The sequence below is a fragment of the Bacillus rossius genome, chromosome 3 (assembly GCF_032445375.1).
Source record: "Bacillus rossius redtenbacheri isolate Brsri chromosome 3, Brsri_v3, whole genome shotgun sequence".
Taxonomy (NCBI): domain Eukaryota; kingdom Metazoa; phylum Arthropoda; class Insecta; order Phasmatodea; family Bacillidae; genus Bacillus; species Bacillus rossius.
The window spans coordinates 67,471,910-67,492,653 of NC_086332.1; the positions used below are offsets into that span (position 1 = coordinate 67,471,910).

Here is a 20,744-nt window from a genome sequence, read left to right on the forward strand (position 1 = left end):
GTAAAAATAATGGGCGATGCCTTGACAAGGATTTGCACACAAAGAACACTTAACTATTTAGACACATAAATAAAAATTGCAAAGAAAAAAAGTTGAAGGTTTACAGAAACATTGTTAGAAATAGTAACTAATAACTTCATTGTGTTTCTTACATGAGGCAGAAACATGAACAATTGAAGGAGGCTAGACGATAAAGAATACGCTTTTACTTTTTCAACTTACATTGAAAAATGCGGATGATTTTTCAGATAAACCTTCTTAGTTGTAAAATACTGTGATGTAAGCACCATTAACGCTTAAAAATAAAACCTGTAAATTGAATAATAAACTTTATTATGTATTGCATTCTAGGTAATTATGCTCATACATACGAGGAAAATGTGCTAATTATAGTGCTTTTCCTTCACCATCATTTGAAATTTATGAGCACTGAATGAACTTCCGATGTTTTGGAACACGTCAAAAATTAATTATGGATTACAGAACATACCGAGCCACAGACAGACGGATTATCATAAACCTTTCACTGTAAGTATGAATTAGCTATTTCTTTTGTTAGACACACTTACTTCCATGTTATAGATATGAACATAGATTTAAAAACCTGGGTTAAAATTTCAATTATAATTGCCTGGTATAAAATAAAATGCTTCAAAACTGTTTATACAATTAAAACACTACACTCGAGCCTGTGGCGTTTACAAGACGGGGGTGGGGTGAGGGTAAAACTTTAAGTCTGAAATAACCACGTCCCCAATAAAAACAGGAAACACGAAATTTAATACCTAGTTATGATAAGTTGGTCTCGATATTATATCTGGACCTTTGTCATTGAAAATTTTACATGTGTATTTGATATGGCCAAAAAAATTGACGTCAGAAGTCGATTATTCCGGTGGATATTTCACCTTTCTGTGGGGAGGGCATACGTTGCCACGTGCCTCCCCTAACTTCTGGATCTGCTCTGACTCGAACCATTTATTTGCTGGGTGTCACGCGAACCAGACGTGGACCATCAGCAGGACAAAGCTTCCGCACACAGTGTACGCATGGTGATGCATGCTTGGTCAAACGCCTGGAAGACAATCCAAGCGCCCCCCCCCCCTCCCCCCTAAGGATGTTAGACTCTTTTCTACTCGGTCCAACTCTTCACCCAAACCACCCTCTGTCGACCTGAATTCTCCCATGCCACGGCTGAACAATCTCCCGAACAAGGCACACAATGCATGCGAAGCTCTCCTCAGCATGACTAGTCGTATAGGTTTCGGCCTGAGTAGCACCTACACTGTTAGAAATTAGAACACGTTTAAGGAATTTTCAAAGAATAATGCACCTCAAATAAACGAAGTAGTCCTCGCAGTCCCAGAAAATTGGACCTTCGTAAAAAAAAAAATACGTCGAAATTCAAATTCCTAGTAAACTAGGTACACACGTGGATCAATGAAAGTAAATTTTTTATAGTATACTTAAAAAGTTTTCCAAAGATTTTGTTAATATTCCAATATTATACATAGGAACCGGAAAACTTCGTGGGTTTAATGACCTCGAGGATTGACTCCACGATCCTCTGCATACTTGGGCAAAAATCACGTCTGCTCATTGGCTGCTGGCTTGTGAGGCGATCAACTGGACAACTCGTGATTCGATACTTCTTTTATAGAGGGTCTCTAACTGGCCCATTGACTTCCAGATTAACAGTAAACAAATAGCAGAAGCCTTACAAAGGTATATATATTTTAACTTTAGCATATTACGAAATTAAAACCGCGAATTTTTCTGCCTGTAATTATACATACGGACTTATGTTAAAAGTAAGTGAAATCGTTACCCGTAAATTGGCGAAGGCGTCCGTAAACTTAGCAAGATCCCTGGATAACGTGTAACCAGGGCCGGCGTACCTACTAGGCGTGTCATGCGATTAGGGGCGGCAAAAAGGAAAGGGGTAAAAATAAACATGTTAGTAAAAAAAAAGTTAAATGCCAATTTTGCCTCTTCAACACTGATATCTGTAAACATTTTTAATTTTATTTTATTTTTAAGTTCGTTGGTTTTCTTATGTCATTTTATTTTGCAGAGTATGGAAAATGGTTTTATAATAAAGCGAAAGCTAGCTCTGCTTGAATGGTTTGACGTCGCAAAGGTGGGGTGGCAGACGTGGTCGCGCCGGCCGTGTGTTGCAAACCAGCGCTCGAGGCGATGGTGTTCACAGGGGCGTAGGAACCGGGGGGGACAGGGGGGACGTGTCCCCTGAACTTTTTGGGTGGAGGGGACTGTCCCCCCCCAACTTTCTAGACCGTGATATTTTTATTTTATAATATTATTCTGCCCAACTTTATTTGGAATTTCTTCACTCTCAAATTTTATCTTAAGGAAACAGTAATAATTTTAACATCGATGTATCCAATGGTTAGATACAAAAACTGCTTAAAAAGCGCTATTTTGCACTTTTAAAATCAAAATTTTCTGGTGGAGGACCCCCGGACCCCCCGTCTTAGTAAGAGGGGAATGGGTTTACATGACATCAAAATCATTATTTGTCTCCCCACCACAACTTTATGAACACAGCTACGCCAATGGGTGTTAAAGAGGCAACTCAGTCCCGGCGTTGGGGCGCTCACTCACGTTCTCCACCTCGAGGATGCGGAACTCCAGCAGCTCGTTCTGCTCGCGCAGCTCGGCGTTCTCCGCCCGCAGCGCCGCCTCGCGCGCCTGCGCCTGCGCCTGCGCCTGCTCGGCCTCCTCGCCCCTGGCGCAGCGACCCGCTGCAACCCGCACGGCGCCCGTCACACACTTCACATCCCTCAGTGGCACGGTAAGCCTACAACTCACGTAGTTTCGGTTCCCTACCACGTTCGTGCAATTTCAGATTTCTCTCAAAAATTGAAATTAAAAAAAATCGAAGGGTCAGGTTAGGTTAGGTCAGTCACAACATGCTTGTTTTCATTGGAAACTTCTGATTTAGCTGGTGAAGTGGCGTTAATACCAAAACGCAAAACTTCGGAAATCTTCGGAAATTCTTGCAGGGAACCGAAACTACGTGAGTTGTAGGCTTCCCCAGTGGCACGTGTCGTGCCAAATTTTTTTAATGTCGTGTCTTACCAGCAGATAACCAATACATAATTTCCTTTTTGACATACGCCATTGCAGTTTTGCACCGTTCATCGTGGGGGAAAAAAAATCATAGGTGCAGAATAAGAAATAAAAAAAATGGAAACGTAAACCCACATAGAACAAGCCTAAATCAGCTTATGTAAAACTGAAGGATCCAAAGATTAAACTAAACAGGTATCCTATGCATAGCCCCCACATTCTATTACGGGCCCTGGACCCAGGATCAGACATTTTACAGTCCCATGCTACATTATAACTGCGTGGTTATTTCTTATCCATACTCTTTCTATAATGAAATTTAACTTGAAAATACAGGTATTATGGTTACTATTTTGTAAGTTGAAACTAAACTTTATTTATAACATTATTTTTTTCTTAACAATGACCACAGGGAGCATGCGTTGGAGTGGCGTCGCTGCTGACAACTCTCCTCCTCTACCGGTTCCCCCACCACGTACCTAACTATTCCTCTCATTGGATCAGAATTATCTTAAAACTCAAAAATCGTAGCCCCCTCAACAAAGAGGTTCTCTTCAAAATTAAAAAAAATAATTGCGTAGGGCCGGGCCCTGGACCCATGGGTGTGGGGGCCATAATCCTATGACAAAATAGTTAGAATGCCTAATGTGTCATCGTCGTGTTGTTCATAATACCTGTTTATTTTTCGTTGCGCTCGTATGTTTATCAAGGGTGTTTTATTGTCTATCAGCATTTACTGTTCTTATTGAAACTTCCTCGACGTCGCGTCGTTAACACACTGTGTTCGTCTGTGCTGTTATTTATCATAACTAAATTCGTTCCACGGAATTCTTGCGCTGACTGATTTTTAAAATTTGAATGTGTTCGTGTTTGCTTTCGTCGTTGTGTTGTCCATAATACCTGTTTAGTTCAATAGTTGGATCCACCTGTTCGATATCAGCTGTTTTAGGATTGTTTCTGTGGGTTTACTTTTTGATTTCTTATTTTGAATTCTTAAATTTTTTCATGACAATCAGTGCAAAACTGCAATGGCTATGACAAAAAATTGTATTACATTGAAATTATTCATGCATAGATCATTTAAAGAACATACCTCGAATATACCCTCGAATCCGAATCTAAGTGTCAAGTGTCAAAAATAAAATATTGTACAATAGGCCCTACATGAAAAATATTTACTATGATGTTGAAACATTAAAACGTTTAAAGGTTATTTCACAATATAAATATTTAGAATTAATAAATATTATAATTTTATTTACACAATTAAATGTTAAAAGAACAATATCTTGTAGAATGGTAACAGGATAGGTATGAAGAAAGTAATTGACGTAGTAAATTTTAAGGTTGTCAGTGATGAGTTATTTAACTAATTTTATTTTCTCTAATGGTTTCTTCGAAACTTTTTCCTCGAAGATCGGACGCATATTTTGTCTAAATCTTACACTTCAATCTCTCTTAAATTTATCTAGGTTTTATTGTTTCAGAAACTGAGATCTAAAACCTTCTGAGTGAATCTCAGAAACGATGGCGTATTAGATTCTAGTAAATGCGCTTAATACAAATGAACTGAAACTAGATCGTGAACTTTCGAGAGCAACAGTCTGAGCGGTTGCACCTACTGAGCAGCCTTATCATGATTTGCCAGGCAGTTCTCCAATCATGGCTACCCAAAGGGACCAATCAAAGTTCAGCTGTGAATAAACATATAACAATACTGGCCGAGAGCACCAGGCCTTGTGTTGTTATTCGCCCTTTAAGACGACTGCAAAAAGCAGTGGTGGAAGTAAGGTTGTTGAAAAAAGGAAGATAAAAATCCCCCCCCCCCCCCCCATCACGAAAGTTTGCCAGATTTTTGTTAAAGAGGTGTGTTTTTTTCGGGTGATGCAAGGAGAGCTGTTACCACACAGAAAGTGATGCATGTTGAGAATAATATGACAGTCCGAAAAAAAACTTTATGTAAATTTTAACCCCTTTCAGTTTAATTGAACACTGAAGTGGACAATTTATATCCCAATTGTACATGGAGTCTTATCAAACTTCGATGTGCGTAGTGGCGTACATTCTAGTCGACATAACACTTTATGGCTATGATATAAATAAATTGTTGTATAACTTTGTATATTATAATTGTATAACTACACATTATTTTGATAAGTATAGTTTAAGATAACTAAATGAAATAAAAAATAGATTTGTTGGAATTAAAAAATACCTATATCTATTAGGATTTAATTGACAAAGTTTGACTGAAAGGGGGTTAAAATAAAAATTCAAATTTTTAAAAATGTATTTTAAATATTCCACTACCATCCTCCCGTCCCCCTCCAGGGAAACAAAATATTCGTAAACGGCCTCAACCCAGAATCCTAACGAGTATATTAATACAAACTAATATGCATTCAACTCATATCTGCTTCTAGGTCTGAACCCTGGTGTGGATATACTAGGAGTGTGTTTCCGGCTTATAAACTATATATTTAATTTGATTTACTCCTGTATTCTTAATACATTTTCGTTTTCTAGGCCCATAGCCGTAGTCATCATCAATCAATGAGATAGACTTGTGTGTTTTTAATGTGTAACATCCTAGCTCTCGGTACACGGTACTTTGTGGGCGTAATTTCGTCAATCCGACGGACGTGTGTGTACTACCACGGTGCTGCCATCTGCGGCGAATGGTGCAAATCAAATTTCACAAAGTCAAAACGCAAATTTATAGTATTAATTTTTTAATGAATTTTAACAAGTTTTTAATGAAATCACTTGTCGGAAATCACGTCAATAACCGTGGTTTGTTTAGTTTTTTTTTTAAATTGTTATCTGGACCGTTTTATTATATAGTTTAATATTACGGTCTGCAAAAGGAAAGATTCGATAGTCGAATTCTAGCGGGGGTGCGGGAACTGCGTGTGATTCACGGGCAGATATTAGCTCGGCATTTTTTGGAAGAACTGTAGGCGAGTGTAGGTCGCAGGCAGGGGTACAACAACTAAATTTCCAAAGAGGGGGCAATATACCTTTTTATAAAGAATCATCGATCCCCCCTTATTGAAGCGGGGGGTTTGGAGGTTCTCCCCCGGGAAAATTTGTATTTCAAGGTGGCAAATGGTGCTATTTAAGCAGTTTTACTATCTAAAAATTGATTACACAGCACTTTCTTTGCCCCCGTTTGCCCCCACTTCAAGGTTCAGAGGGGGGGGGGGGGCAAAAAACCCTTGCCCCCCCTGTTGTTGCGCCCCTGGTCGTAGGGACGGGTGGACGGGAGGACGGGAGGACGGGAGGACGGGAGGACGGGAGAACGGGCGGCCGGGAGGGACGGGTGGACGGGGGACGGGTGGACGGGAGGACGGGAGGCCGGGAGGGACGATTGGACGGGGGGACGGGAGGACGGGAGGACGGGTGGACGGGAGGACGGGAGGACGGGAGGACGGGAGGGACGATTGGACGGGAGGACGGGAGGACGGGAGGACGGGAGGACGGGAGGGACGATTGGACGGGGGGACGGGAGGACGGGGGGACGGGTGGACGGGAGGACGGGAGGACGGGAGGCCGGGAGGGACGATTGGACGGGGGGACGGGAGGACGGGAGGACGGGTGGACGGGTGGACGGGAGGACGGGAGGGACGATTGGACGGGAGGACGGGAGGACGGGAGGACGGGAGGACGGGTGGACGGGAGGACGGGAGGACGGGAGGACGGGAGGACGGGAGGACGGGAGGACGGGAGGACGGGAGGACGGGAGGACGGGAGGACGGGAGGACGGGAGGACGGGAGGACGGGAGGACGGGAGGACGGGCGGATGGAAGGAGTGCGGCCCGACCTGCGGCGGCGTCCCGCAGCGCGCGGCGCAGCTCCCGCGCCTGGGCGCGCGCCTGGGCCAGCTCCGCCTCCAGCCGGCGCAGCACGCGCGCGTCGAACTGCGCGTGGCGGTACGCCTCCTGCAGCTCCGAGTGCTCGCGCAGCAGCTCCAGGTACAGCTCCTCGTGGTAGCTGGGCGCCGCCGCCTGCAACCACCACCCCCCGCTCCCGGTAGTTCCAGATTACTGACACACGGGCCTGTACAATTATGAATGCAAGGACATCTATCGGACTTGATTGAAACCCGCAATGTCTTACGTTTTCTTCTTTTTGTCTTAACATTTTTTTAATCATTTACACAGTTTATTTTCTTATATTACTTTATTTTTAAATTACTTTTACTTGATACTACTGTATTTTGCCTCTCTTTGAATTGTAAGCCGACGAAATAATTGTTTGCATGTACAGGATGTTAAAATGTTCATTTAAAAGTTACAAATTCAACAAATTGAAGAACAGCACATTATGCAACTAAATACTAACTGTTTCAAAGACATAGGCCGTTCGTATTTTGTCTTACAAAAATATAGTAAATGGTTGTTACAGATTTATACGGATATTATAACTAATTAATAAAACATTATTTTTAGTATTTTAGATGAGTTTTAAATACATTTAAGTGCTAATATTTTTAATCGCACTGTAATTGATGGTATAAACTAAAATTTACCCTTTGACATGTATTTTTGGAAATCAAATCTTTTGCGTACCTACGTTAAAAAAATAATAATAAATAATAATTTTTCCTCTCCATTATTTATTTTTTGTCCATGCATTTTTTCCGCACCTCAAATTCTCTCGCCCTTCAAAACCTGGCACTATGGGCGAATGCCCGGTTGCCCCGTTCGTAAATCGGGACCTAAGGATGAATCTAAATTCGACCGACCAACTTCTGCTACAAGTTCATCACCACAAAATAAGTTCAAACGGTATATACACGACTTATGGTCTAAAGTGCTTTTCGAGGCTGGCATCGTCTTTGAAGTTAGAGCCAAACAACAGTTTTATTGTTAATAATAAAGATAGTATTTAATACTGAACACTAAACGTCTGCATTAAGTTTAATTGAAATAAGTTCTAAAACCACCGCGAATGTGGTCGCTGTAGAAAAAATTATGCATTGAAATAATTTTGAATAACACGTTTATTTTTCACATAATTTTACGACAACGACAAAGCTTTGTAGAACTTCATTCAATTAAACATAACCCGGACGTTCAGTATTCAATCTTAGATGGTTTCTCTATTATGTACAATAAAAATTTTGTTCAGCTCCATATTCAAATAAGCATATCAGCACCTTAGGCCATAAGTCGTTTTATGTCTTCAACCTATTTTGTCGCGATGAATCTGCAGATGAAGTTTGTTGGTCGAAGTCAGATTCATTTTACATGTTGTGCCATATACAAACAAATATTTGTTTCTCTCAAACGTTGGCAATTCTTAATAGAAAACTGTCATTCTAGCGTTGATCATATTGCAGAGTTTTTATCAGTTAAGTTTTCAAAAATATAATTTAATCAAATAAACATTTGTGACTACCAACTGTCATACTTTACATAATTAAGTCACATAATCAATCATTAAAACATTCAATGAAACAAAAAAAATAAACATAAACATACTACAACACATAGGAGTAAAGAGTTAGAGTGCTTGTGTGTGCAATCTTTGCAATGTTAATAAGTGGAAAAATGAGAACAGTGCTCCACTTAGAAAAACATTATTTAGTTTTTATTATAATGAAGTTTAAAGTTGGCTTATGTGCAGTTAATATATATGTTTACCAATATTCACTTCATAGTGGTAATTTTTACGATTATTTTAGCGAGTTCCATTAAAGATTTACATCAATCTCCTGGCATTAGCATTTAATGAGCTGCAGTTTGCTTTTCTTGCCAATTACTAAAGACCGAAAAAATTCGCGATTTCAATGACCTACAGGATAGACTCCATGATTTATTTATTTTATTTTATACACGAACAAAATTCAGCACTAGGCGGGTTTGCAATTTACTCGTGTTATTACACTACATTATAAAAATAAAACACTTTTACACTGAGACCACACTATTGAATACAATAAATTAAGGAAGCTTAATGAATAATATAAATAAAAAAAAATTAAAAACTATTCCAAAAAAATCACTTGGGAAAATAAACACATGAATGTAAGGATTCGTAGCTATATAATACAATATGCCACATCTGTAAAGATAGTCTGTTATAATATCTACTAGGTAGGTCACATTTCCAGTGTGCAGTCACCATTATTGTGTCAGAGTTGCAGCTGACTGTTGCTTGTGAAGAAGCGCGCGCTATCTATGCACTCGGGAAAATTACATCTGCTCGTTGGCTACTGACTCGTGACACCTGTTTACTGGAATGCTCAAGCTTCGATACGTCCTTTGTAGAAGGTTTACTCATTAGCCGAAGAGGCCTTCAGATAAATTGTGGCCCAATCACTGAAGCAGCAAAAAAAAAAATAAAAGACAAGACGTATTCAGGTCTCTTCCAATTGCTAATCTGAGTTACACAGACGTCCATTGTGCAGACCTCGTGAAAGCAGGGGTGCCCACAAGGGCGGGTAACGACGCAGGCTGCGTCATTAAAATTTCAGGGGGGGGGGAGGGTGGTTAAAAGGCGAGAAAAAAGTATATATTATTTACATAATTATAGCTTCTAATGTGAAAATACGTTTCTGGTGCTTTGATAATTGAAAGGGATCTTGTAAATCAAATTGGCAACCCCGCACTTTCCTCAACAAAATCAGTTTGGCATCTGTCAGTTCAGGATGGAAATATTACCTGATATGATCAAAACTATTATTAGAAAATCAGTTTTAATTAACGCAAAATGTGATAGAATATAATACTAAAAAAGTATAATATTATAAAATAATTGAGTAAATCATTGAGAAAATGGCATAAAAAATTTCGGGGGGGGGGGGGCATCATTAGGTTAGGGGGGGGGGCACCTCTGGTGAAAGGGTTCACTGATGACGGCCTCCTGGAGAGACAGTGAGGGGTCCGGACGCCTCACCTTGCTCCAGCCGTCCCCGGGACCCGGGGAGCCGCTGGAAGCCGCGGAGTCCTCCAGCTCGCTGTCCTCCTCCAGCTCCGCCACCGGCTCCAGCTCCACGAACTGCTGCAACCCCCACAATGCGCCGCGCCGCGTCACTACAGCACCGGGCCAGGTACCACGGAGACTCCCACACAAGTACCTACTCGCGTTAATGCACTGAGTCGGTACTGAGCATTAACACGCGCGCGCATTTTCCTGCCAACCACCACGCAAAACTAAGGTTATAAAGTCAGTTCGTGTCTAGAACACCCGCGAGGAATGTGCTCTGCTCCTAATGACTTCATCCAGACACAGAAACCGTTTTCTTCGCCTTATAATTGACAAAACTCCAGATTTAAAGAGACTAAAACCTACCAACTTTCCCACAACAAACCCAAGATTTACTCGGGTATCTACTAATCCCCCCTCTTCCTAAATCCACTCCAGAACTTCTCCAAACATAGGGATTAACAAGCCACACACACAAAATCGTTAAAAAAATATTTATAAGAATTTTCAGTGCAGTTAATTAAATTAACAAATAAATTCATAATATTGAATAAATTAGTCTACATTGCCTACACAAAATCTACAAGTGTTATGAAAATTGAACTAAGAAATAAGGCTTTGGAAATTATTCGTTGTAAAGGCTGGCACCACAGGGGACCAGCACCAATTCATTTCATTTCTTTAAAAACCAGCCTCAATCAAGGCCATAAGGACATATAAATTAAAGTGATCAACAACATTAAAAAATACATTACATGACCAGGTGCTTACCTCATGTATGTACATTAGAGTTTGATAGCATACAGAATGCAGTGGATATTGAATAATTTAAACGAATTAATTAAACTTTAATTAAATTACCCACTCTAACCAAAGCACAGATATGATTTTTTACCAGAAATACTTTAAACATAACATCAATTTAAAACTTGTATTGTGAATAGTTTTAAATTATTTTGCCTAGCTATTTTCATACAGCAAGCAGCTTACTGTTTCCTTTGAAGAGGACTCAACTAATCATAGCTGGATACTTAATGTGTAGTAGGTAGTTCAAAGTTTGGGAAGCATTCTGATATAAGTATAAAATAGTATTTTCTGCAAATAATATGTATTCGAAACATAGAACACGCTTGAACATTACATTAACTGAAAGATAAAGAGGGAAGACTGAACGTGAGCCAAATCCATATCCACGACAGACAGAAAATCAGTAAGAAATACCTATACATTTCACGTCAGTTAATGTCGGAAAATTTCACTCTTTAAAGGTATAATTTAAATTGAGTGTAAGATATTTAAAGCTTAAAAGGAAGGAACAATTAACTGGTAGATGGTAAGACTTACTCTGTAATAATGCCGCATTTGTTCCCGCCTGTATCGGCTTGTCAGCTGGTCCAACTTCCTGTCTTTCTCCTGTAAGTTAAATAAAAAACACAGGCGTCGGTCAATGCGCTACAAGTTTGTACAATGCAAATCCCTGTTCCTCCTCCCCACATATCTCTGTGCATGCTTACTGAAAATTATGAGCCGAAAGTCGCGAGCGTTCTGGGTAAATATGGTATACAACCACGTTAGTCTTGCCACCATTGTGTCCTCATATGATAAATGAGGCAGTGTGTGTTTTTGTGACCAAGAAATAGTGTTAAATCAAAGATTTCGCCACAAAATATTTTGAAAATTATTATATACAATATCTAGGCGTTGTGGAGATATTTTTTGGACGCAAGACCCAATTTTAAGCTGTATATAGTTTTAATTTCAGTGTATTTACTTGTATTTGGTTAACGAGTGAATTTTAAAAATTTATATGAACACGATTTATAGTTAAATGGTTCCTTTAGCGAACTAATTATTCCGGGCTCAAAAGTGATCGTCGTTGTACAGCCACAGAAAAGTTACGTGTTCTCTCAAAAGCTTACATACCAAGGGGTGGCCACGTCTGCATGATTACATGATAACTGTGTGAAGCCGATTTTATCTTCGGCTAGTTGTAGAGCCATATTTGTTAGGCACTCAAAACATTGAATAAAATTCCCATCGTGAAAACTATTTTTTAAAAAAACTTTTTTTTAAATTGACTGGTTTTTTTACGACAGAGATTCTAATTTATACTTACTAACATTCGTCAGAAGTTATCAAACGCCATTTCCGCAATGTTTTGGACGGGAAAATATGCGATGGCGAGGTCAAAAAGTAACTTAAACTACGTCACAGCATGCCGTCTGCTGACAAGGTACATACACACGGGCATTTCCCTGGCCCTATTGCTCACGCCCTATACTCCCGTCCATAAATAACACGCGATGTGTTCTCGGAACCGGCGCGGCGGGCTCCTGCATTGCTCCTCGCTGTCGACATTCCGCACGGCAGTGCCGTATGACTTGTTGCCTGCCCGCGAGTGGCAAGGGGCAGTGACCCGGCCACTCCGGCCGAGGAGGGAAAAGACAATAGCGGCAAGAACGCGGGAGGCACTACAGCGACACTATAAACTTTTTTTTTTACGACAACCGGCTGCAGAGAGCTGCGACATTCTTTTACTGCCGCCTGTCGCCTTGAGCAAGCGTGTCCAAGAAGCAAAGTCACGTTCCAGTGCGTAAAGAAACTCCACGACTAAGCGTTATTTATTTTTGTATTGAACCATACGTCGCAAAGGGCCTGGAAACGCTCCATAAAGACACAAACACCCATTCCTCGTTAGAGACTTCAGGCCAGGATCACTCATGCCGTAGGCTGGATCCCCAACGAACTTCACTTTTGAGGTCAGCTCACACAACATAACTGGACTGGCACATAAACAACAGTTATGTTTACTTATGAGTTTAGCCTGAAGGTAGCTAGTTTACGCCTCTGAGTCTCTCGAAAAAACGAGCACTTAGTGCGACGCTTTTCAGCGCAAGGCGTGGATTAAGCGGGAGAGACAGGGACCGAAGTACGCCATCTTAGACTCAACAGTTTTTGGGCCATAAATATTTTCTATATTTTAACTTTCAAAATTCCGCTTCGTAAAACAATAACATATAATTTATTGGAATGCCGAAAGTTAACAGTGACTGACTGCTATAAATAGTTTCCCGTTTGAAGTCATTGGCGTTAAGTGCTGGATTCATTTTCGGGAAGATTAAAGCTGTAATAATGTCAATAATACTAGTTATGGTCTTTTAAATATCTTTCTTTACCAAGGCAAAGTTTCAATATCACATGTTGAACAATTGTTTTGGTATTGAAACTGTGGAAACTAGGTATGAGCTAATCAAATCCGCAGATAACATAAAATTCTAAGAATTCGAATGATTCTATATTCGAGAAAAAATATTCAAAAGAAAATATTAAAGGAAATAAAGTAAATTAAAAAATTTCAACACTGATAAACTATGAAGTTTATTTGGCCAAATTTTTCTTCATACCTGTCATGTCACGCTCCCCCAAGATTTTGTTCTTTTAACATGCAGTTATTTACATACAATTACAATATGTATTAATTATAGAAACTATATTTGTGAAACAAACTTTTAAAGGGTAGAATGTTTCAAAACCATAGTTTATATGTTTCATTTATTTTATATTATTTTAGTTTTGACCCTTGACATTTTGATTCGGATTTGAGGGTTATATTAGAGTTACTCTCTGGGAATTGAATTTGGGATTCGGATTCGATAAAATCAGGATCTGAAACATCACTTGTTGAAACAAATATGGCGTCTCTTAGTTCCTAGCTCTCTATTTCCACCTGAATATTCATCATGTAAAATACATGTACGGATATTTAAGGAGAGGACCTTTCATTTGATTGGAGTGAAGTCTGTAGCAAATAAAATATACGTTCATAATTCACACACGGTCAATAGACCAAGTGCCATTACTTTCTACCAATAGCAACTGTATTCTTCTTGTGCCTTCCACAGCAATGCAGAGCTTAAGCAGAACAACACGATTTATTGTTAAATGTTTCTTCAAGATATAAAATTAAATAGGTCAAAAAACCTAAGAAAACTCGGGTTCAACAAGGTGTTAAGTGAAACCTTTGCCCTCGTTTACAAAAAAATATTATAAAAAATGATCGAATCACTAAATTAATTCTTGAAAGGCAAAATGAATAAGAAAATAATGCAAGACAGTTGAGTTACTTGTGAGTGTACTTGGGGAAGAATTCTACCAACTCCTAAATCGGAAACACTCAAAAATACTTTCAACCAAGTGTACTAGTATTTCAAATACATAGTAGTTTTATTTCAGTAAGTGTTTGATTAAACCACTAGTACACACAAGCAAAGTCGTATAGTAAAGTAAAAATTTTACGTGTTTCGTATTACAAATTATAAGGTTATAAAGGATTTAAATTTAAATTTAAATATTTTTTCGAGTTTGAATTTTATTTGCCTAATTTAATTTATTTATTTCTAGCCAATCTCGCAATCGTAATATTAACTTTAAGAAATTTTAACTTTTAAAGGTTTATAAATTAGACTTTTTACAGTGCGTTCTAGATATTCTAAACATTTTTAAAAAAATCTTTTTTTTTTTCAGTTAAGAAAAATGTTAAAAACATGAAACTGCTTGTGCTAATAACACGTGGTCGGGTGGAAGAGGTGGAAGACCAGCGATACTTAAGTTAAATTAATGTCCAGATTTTGGCAGAAATAACTGTCATAAGAAATTGCAGAATGTTCAGACTGCCTGGAATGCACAATATGTCGGCTCAGGTTGTTTAGAGGCGTGTTGTGGTTGAGTGGCACCTAGTTCCGTAGCTGAGTTGGCTGCACGTCAGCTCTCGGTGAGAGGGGGTCTGGGTTCGAGTCCCTGGTTAGGCATGGGTGTAAATTTATAAGTGGCAAAAATGATCAAAGTCAATGAAACTGTCAAAAATTTCTATGATGAGTTGATGATGAAAAGATACTCAATAATCAATATACATAAAAAGAGTGTTTACATTACTTGCCACTTACCTAAAAGAATAGGGTTCTAATCCAGGCAGGGTCAATGACCTGTGGGTAACGTGGTGGGCGAACAGTGAGCTGGTGAGGCACTTCTGACGTGTAACATCTTAGCACTCGGCAACGGCATTTGGTAGGAGTAATCTCGCGAGTGGAATGAAAGTCCATGGAACGGAAATGTGTAACCACGGTGCCTAATTCTGTGGCGGATGGCGCAAACGCAACGTTCACAAAGCCAAAGGGAAACTTTATAATATTAACTGTTTAATTAATTTTATCAAGATGGGCAGTACGTTGATAAAATTCACTGTCGAAAATCAGGTCCAAAGCCAGTTTTTAGTATTTTATCGGAGCAGTTTCTTTAAATAGTTTAAAATTTCAGTCTGCAAATCGAATGATTCGATAGTCGACGTAGCTGCTCCGGCAACGAATTCTAGCGGCGGGTGTGTATACTACCTGTGATTAGCGTAGAGATATGTAGCTGAAAAGACAACTTTCGGATATATTTATCATGTCCGACATTATTTTACAGAATTCTATGTTAAATTTATTATAAATGTATTCACTACATGTGAACACGTGAATTTGCTCGTTACCAAAGTTAAATGTGTTTTTCTCCAAGTACTCCCATCTTCCCTCCCATTCATTCCGTGAATGCTCCATTTTCATCCCATCGCACCTCATATTCTTTACTGACCCCAATGGCAACGATAATTTCAGCCCAATTCAGTACTAGCAGCCTCTATAAAATTTTCAGTGATAACGTGTAAATTGAGCAAGGCGGCGTGGTGGTTAGACACTGGACTCGCATTTCAGAGGCACCAGGTTCGAATGCCGATATGGCTGACCTGATGATTTCCCAGGATGGTTCCTTGCCCCAATACTCCTGGTATGTGCAGTTATTATCTGTGATAATATTAAAAACTTCAAATAGCATAACGAACAACAAGGATCGCCGGCTTTTTACGGCCATTTTTATTCTGCATTTACTTAGCTAATGGGTCTAACTGCTACCATGAAGATGGCAACTGCAAGTCCGACCGAAACGTCGGTGAAAATATTCGGCTGCGACGCGGTTGGAACCCAGAAGCCAATCAAATTCAGCATAACGAATAGTTTAATTTTCGTATTCGATTCGGTTTCAAATGATTATTTTTTTTTAAATAAGATATTTGACTGGACTTTGTGTAGCTTAAGAAACTAAGATTAGGGGTCATTATAAAAGAAACAAATCAATTGATGGGCCGGATGAAAACAAGCGGACTTGTAAAGTGATGTCCGCATGGGGCTCGTGGTTGAGTGTGTCACGTCCAGGGAGTCCGCCAGCACGGGTCCGCGGTATGGTTACCTTGGTGGCCTGCCGCAGCGCTGCTATCTCCTGCTCGCGGCTCTCCAGCAGCCTCTGGAGGGACTCCAGCTCTCGCCGCGGCGCGCCCTTCTTGCACTGCAACAGGCGACCACGGCGACCCTCAGCGCCGCCCAGGGAGAACACGCGCTCCATCGAACAAAACATCTTCACGCGCGGGACTTCAGTAGCGGGGTTATGAGGGTGACAGGATACGCTGCGAACCCTCCCTTTTCCTTATCCTCCACCAAACAACTTTTTTAAACACGTTAAACAGCTGGGAATCAGCTTTCGCAAGCACTGCAGTTTATTCGGAAATACCATTTTTCAGGAAATTCTGTCTGGGATAAAAAAAACAGAGAAAGGTTGCAGTTCGGGTCCACGCCATGAGATTTTTCGTGGAAACATCTGAATAAAATCATAACAAGTGTTTCGTATTAACATGTATTTTAACCACCCGTATTTTAAATACAATGGTTACATGTTTAATCGATCATTTTGTAACGAAGTTTATAGAAGTTTCCGGAACATTTCAAGAAGAAATAGGTACTTCGAAATCTACTTACTCGTGTAGGCTGTGCCAAAAGGGAATTTTTTTTTCATTTAGTTTTCGACGCTGCCGTAGCTCTCGCATTCGGTGCGAACTTTCTTCCGATCTGCGTTTTCTATAATTCCGAGTATATTTACGAGTCGTATGAGATGGCATCTTTAATTAATTTATCATTTTCAATTTAATACTAATTTTCACTTATATTCCGGAAAATATTTTAGCTGGCTAACTTTGGGTTCTAGTATTTATCCGCAAACTTTTCACAACGGCATACGAATAAATGTCCTAACTAAACGCGTTTACACTCTACACCAATTTCTAACTTAACACAAAGCTTATTCGTAAAAATTACGCGCATGCGCCCACCCTGGAACAATGACGTCACAGGCAAAACAAATACTGTACGACAAATACGAACAGACATGATATAGGTATTCGTTGTGGACTCAACCATTGTTGATGCATTATCGTAGTTTTATTAGCGATTCAAATCTGACGGTATTTTGTCACACAAGAACGTTCAATCGACTGTACTGAAACGAGCGAATAGACATTTCTACGTAAAATAATTAAATTAATTCGGCCTAGTGGTGGTGGCAAAGACTCTTGAGTCACCTTTGTGGCACACGCCCTATGCCCCCAATCCTCCCAGGGTGACCAACATAGAGAAATCAATAATATGTGTTGGATATAGTGTATGAACGAATTAATGAATAAACTAATTAATTAATTAACTCACGGTTTCACATCTTTTCGGTATCGGGAGGGTTGACGAGATAAAAACTGAAGCATTGGCGGACTGAATGAGTGGGGAAAACGTAAGTACCTCAAGAACACCCGCTAACTCACGGAAACGTCCACCACGTTTTACCACTTACTAAATTTTTTCAGGTTCGATTCCGCCCATAATCTAACCCCCATCTCCTGGATGTGAGGTGAGTGATCGGACCCTTAAGCCGCTTTGTCCCCTGGGCGCCTTAAGACTAGTATGGACTTAGCGGGATACAATATTTCCGACCCCAACATTGATCGGCTTGTATTCAAACAAAATCGTCAAAAACGTATGTGTCGGGGCACGACGCAGCAGGTGAGTTTTTGAGGTTATAAAAACGGGTAGGATTTACAGGTACCAAAAAATATTTAAGACCATCAGTAGACTTAAGATGATAATGTTTTGTCTATAAACTTCTGATATTAATTATTTATTAGTTTTGAAAACCTTTGAAAAGCATAATTATTACATTAAAAAAATATAATTAATCTTTACTAATTTTAGTAATTATTTTTTAAAAAATATATTTTAACTGTAGAAAATTTTTTCCTGCGGTTTAATTTAATTTTAAGGTATTTAAAATAATGGTTTTTGTATAGTATTTTGTATATTTCGACAAACCTGTACCTTTGTTTTAAAAAATCTTGCAAAAATACGGTTATTTGTTTTAACTATTTTAGTAAGTAAAAAAGTAACGTAAACTATGTAAAATAATTTAGAAGAAAAATGTCTCACGGCCTTTATTTTGCTATTTATAAAATTTGCTTACAATATTTATTGCGATTAAGAATCTATTTCTACCATAAATTTAGAAAAAAAATATTGCATTAAATTTTATAATGGTCTCAAACTCTATAGTATGTCTGAGTTTCATGTGCAGTAACTATGAAATGTTTAGTTAATGCTAGAGCATTAAAAAAAAATTTGCGTCAAATTACTTCTTTTCATTTTATACCTTATTCAAAAAACTTGGTGTGTTATAGTTTTATATATTAATAACATTCCCGTGGCATTCTCTACAACTAATTTTGACAGACTTTTCGGCAAATCGTAAGACAATGAGCAGAAGAGAAGATTCAGTCAAAATACATCACTTGTTCATTGGAGGTAATTACCACAAAAATGTTCCCGCAACACAAAAAAAAATTGTTATAAGCAATGGTTTTGTTTAGAGTCTTGTAAACTGTTTGTGGTAATGAAGGTTGGTCACCGATGCATTGTAAAAATAGTATTTAGAAATTATTCTGTAATTGTTTTTGCTAATAATTATGAATGCTGATACTGCATCTACATACCACACTCTAATTATTATACAGGTACACAGATAACCCCATTTACGCTTATTTTAAAAACTTTGTTAAATAATCCTTGGATAAATATTAAACGTCCGTTACTGTGAATGAATACACCTATGATTGTCAGGTTTACACACAGTTGAAATGGCAGTTAGCTGAGGTAAATATATTTTCATCTTGACATCTTAATAAGTGTAAAATGTTTGTTTACTGGAGCTGGTTTCTTTTGTTGCTACAAATTACAACAATAATTGTTATTTGGTTTTTACATGTGGTTGACCTAAGTGTGCACACCACTAGGGCAATTGCCAACGTTAATAATCGTACGAATAATATCTGCATTATGGGGTCGAAATAGATCTTCAGGGGAGGGCATCAAAATAACGTAATTTTAAACACATTTCGTCTGCGGATCCTCCTTTTCCAAAAAAAAAAAGTCCCCATAACAAAAGGGAAACCTTAATTACCCGGTTAGAATCCCTTTTAATCTTTCCTTCCTGCACTAGCATATAGGAGCCTGTCACTTGATGGGCCTACGCTGATCTTACTGATGTGAACAAACGATTACGTTTATACCAACATTAGAGGGTCATTCACGTTCAAAGCTGATGTATAATTTGTTTTAAATAGTGTAACTTGTAAGAAAATTTTAATGTTAATTTATAAATCTGAGTTATTTGACTCGTAAATAGTTTAAGGGTCAATGAAACAATATTACTTTTGTTTTTAAATAAATTTGCCAATTTAACAAATATTAAACCTTCAAGATGGTGTCCTTTTTTTAATCTCGTTCGCCAAGGATATTTGGTTTCTGCACGTGTCTATCTCGAGTATTTAAAATTATAAAAAGGATAAATTAAGATTAAATAATGTGTAGCGTCTGAAATTTAAAGGTATTGGCAGACCTCGGTAAACCTTTCTGTTCAAATACAAACATTTATGTAGCATTTTGTGAGCGCATGTGTGTCTAAATTTAGCAGTTTGAAGACACTAGTTAATCAAACCCTGTTCATTATAGTTGCGGTAAACTCACCACTTTAAAAGAAGCCAAACTGTGTTAAGTGTATTATAAAGGCATCTATTTAAATGTTTATCGTGATTTTGTATGCAGTCGAATTCGTTAACCTGACATTCTTGGTTTAACATCACTAACGAACACAACCCTTTCTTTCTAATAAAAACCTTATGAATGTCCAGAATTTTTTTTAATGGATATCAATGCACGAAAGTACAAATTACTCAATATTTTAACCAAAAGTATTAAAAAAAATTTTGACGTAGATCCTGATCACGTGCGGGATAAAACTAAAATCCCTTGGTTTTATGCTGCGTGATTGGTAGTGTCAGAATTTGGAAGTGGCCCATTTCAGAGGAAAAAAATTTAATGAACTATGGTTAACCTGGGAGTGAAATCTCTGTTTACTCCTATGCTCCTTGGTCGCTGCGTGTCGTTAAAGCTTTCTCCTGAAGAGACCCCCGCTCCTTCATTTACTACCCTCGAAGTGACCGAGACTCATTACTGCAGTTCGGTTTACTGAACATGAACCCTGCGGTGGAGAACCTCCCAAATATGAGGACATGAAGTATGAGGAAACAGCGCTGGTCTGATCCATCGTCGACTTTCCCTGGCGGCCCTTCTTTGGTTGTGGCTCGATTCCCTTTCACACGCGCGCGTGTGTGTGTGTTGGCGTGCAGCCGGTTAAGGTAGCGTGGTTCGGCGCCGGCAAAGAGGTTTGTTGCTGCTCTCCACGAGCAGCTGCTATCTATCGGGAACATCGCGAACTTCGCTGCAGGCGGTCACTGAACACAAGGCACACGGCGCACTAAC

The 20,744-nt window shown here is 39.0% G+C and overlaps 1 protein-coding gene across 1 annotated transcript in view; it reads right to left on the reverse strand.

Annotated features, from left to right (window-relative positions):
• The window catches only part of LOC134530833 (trichohyalin), a 274,103-nt gene that overhangs the window by 48,723 nt on the left and 204,636 nt on the right, over positions 1–20,744 (reverse strand). The window contains exons 8-12 of the mRNA XM_063366080.1: positions 16,303–16,398; positions 11,368–11,436; positions 9,994–10,098; positions 6,914–7,097; positions 2,623–2,762 (exon numbers count right to left, since the gene is read on the reverse strand). Coding sequence (XP_063222150.1) covers positions 2,623–2,762; positions 6,914–7,097; positions 9,994–10,098; positions 11,368–11,436; positions 16,303–16,398 — 594 coding nt within the window. The remainder of the gene's footprint in view (positions 1–2,622; positions 2,763–6,913; positions 7,098–9,993; positions 10,099–11,367; positions 11,437–16,302; positions 16,399–20,744) is intronic.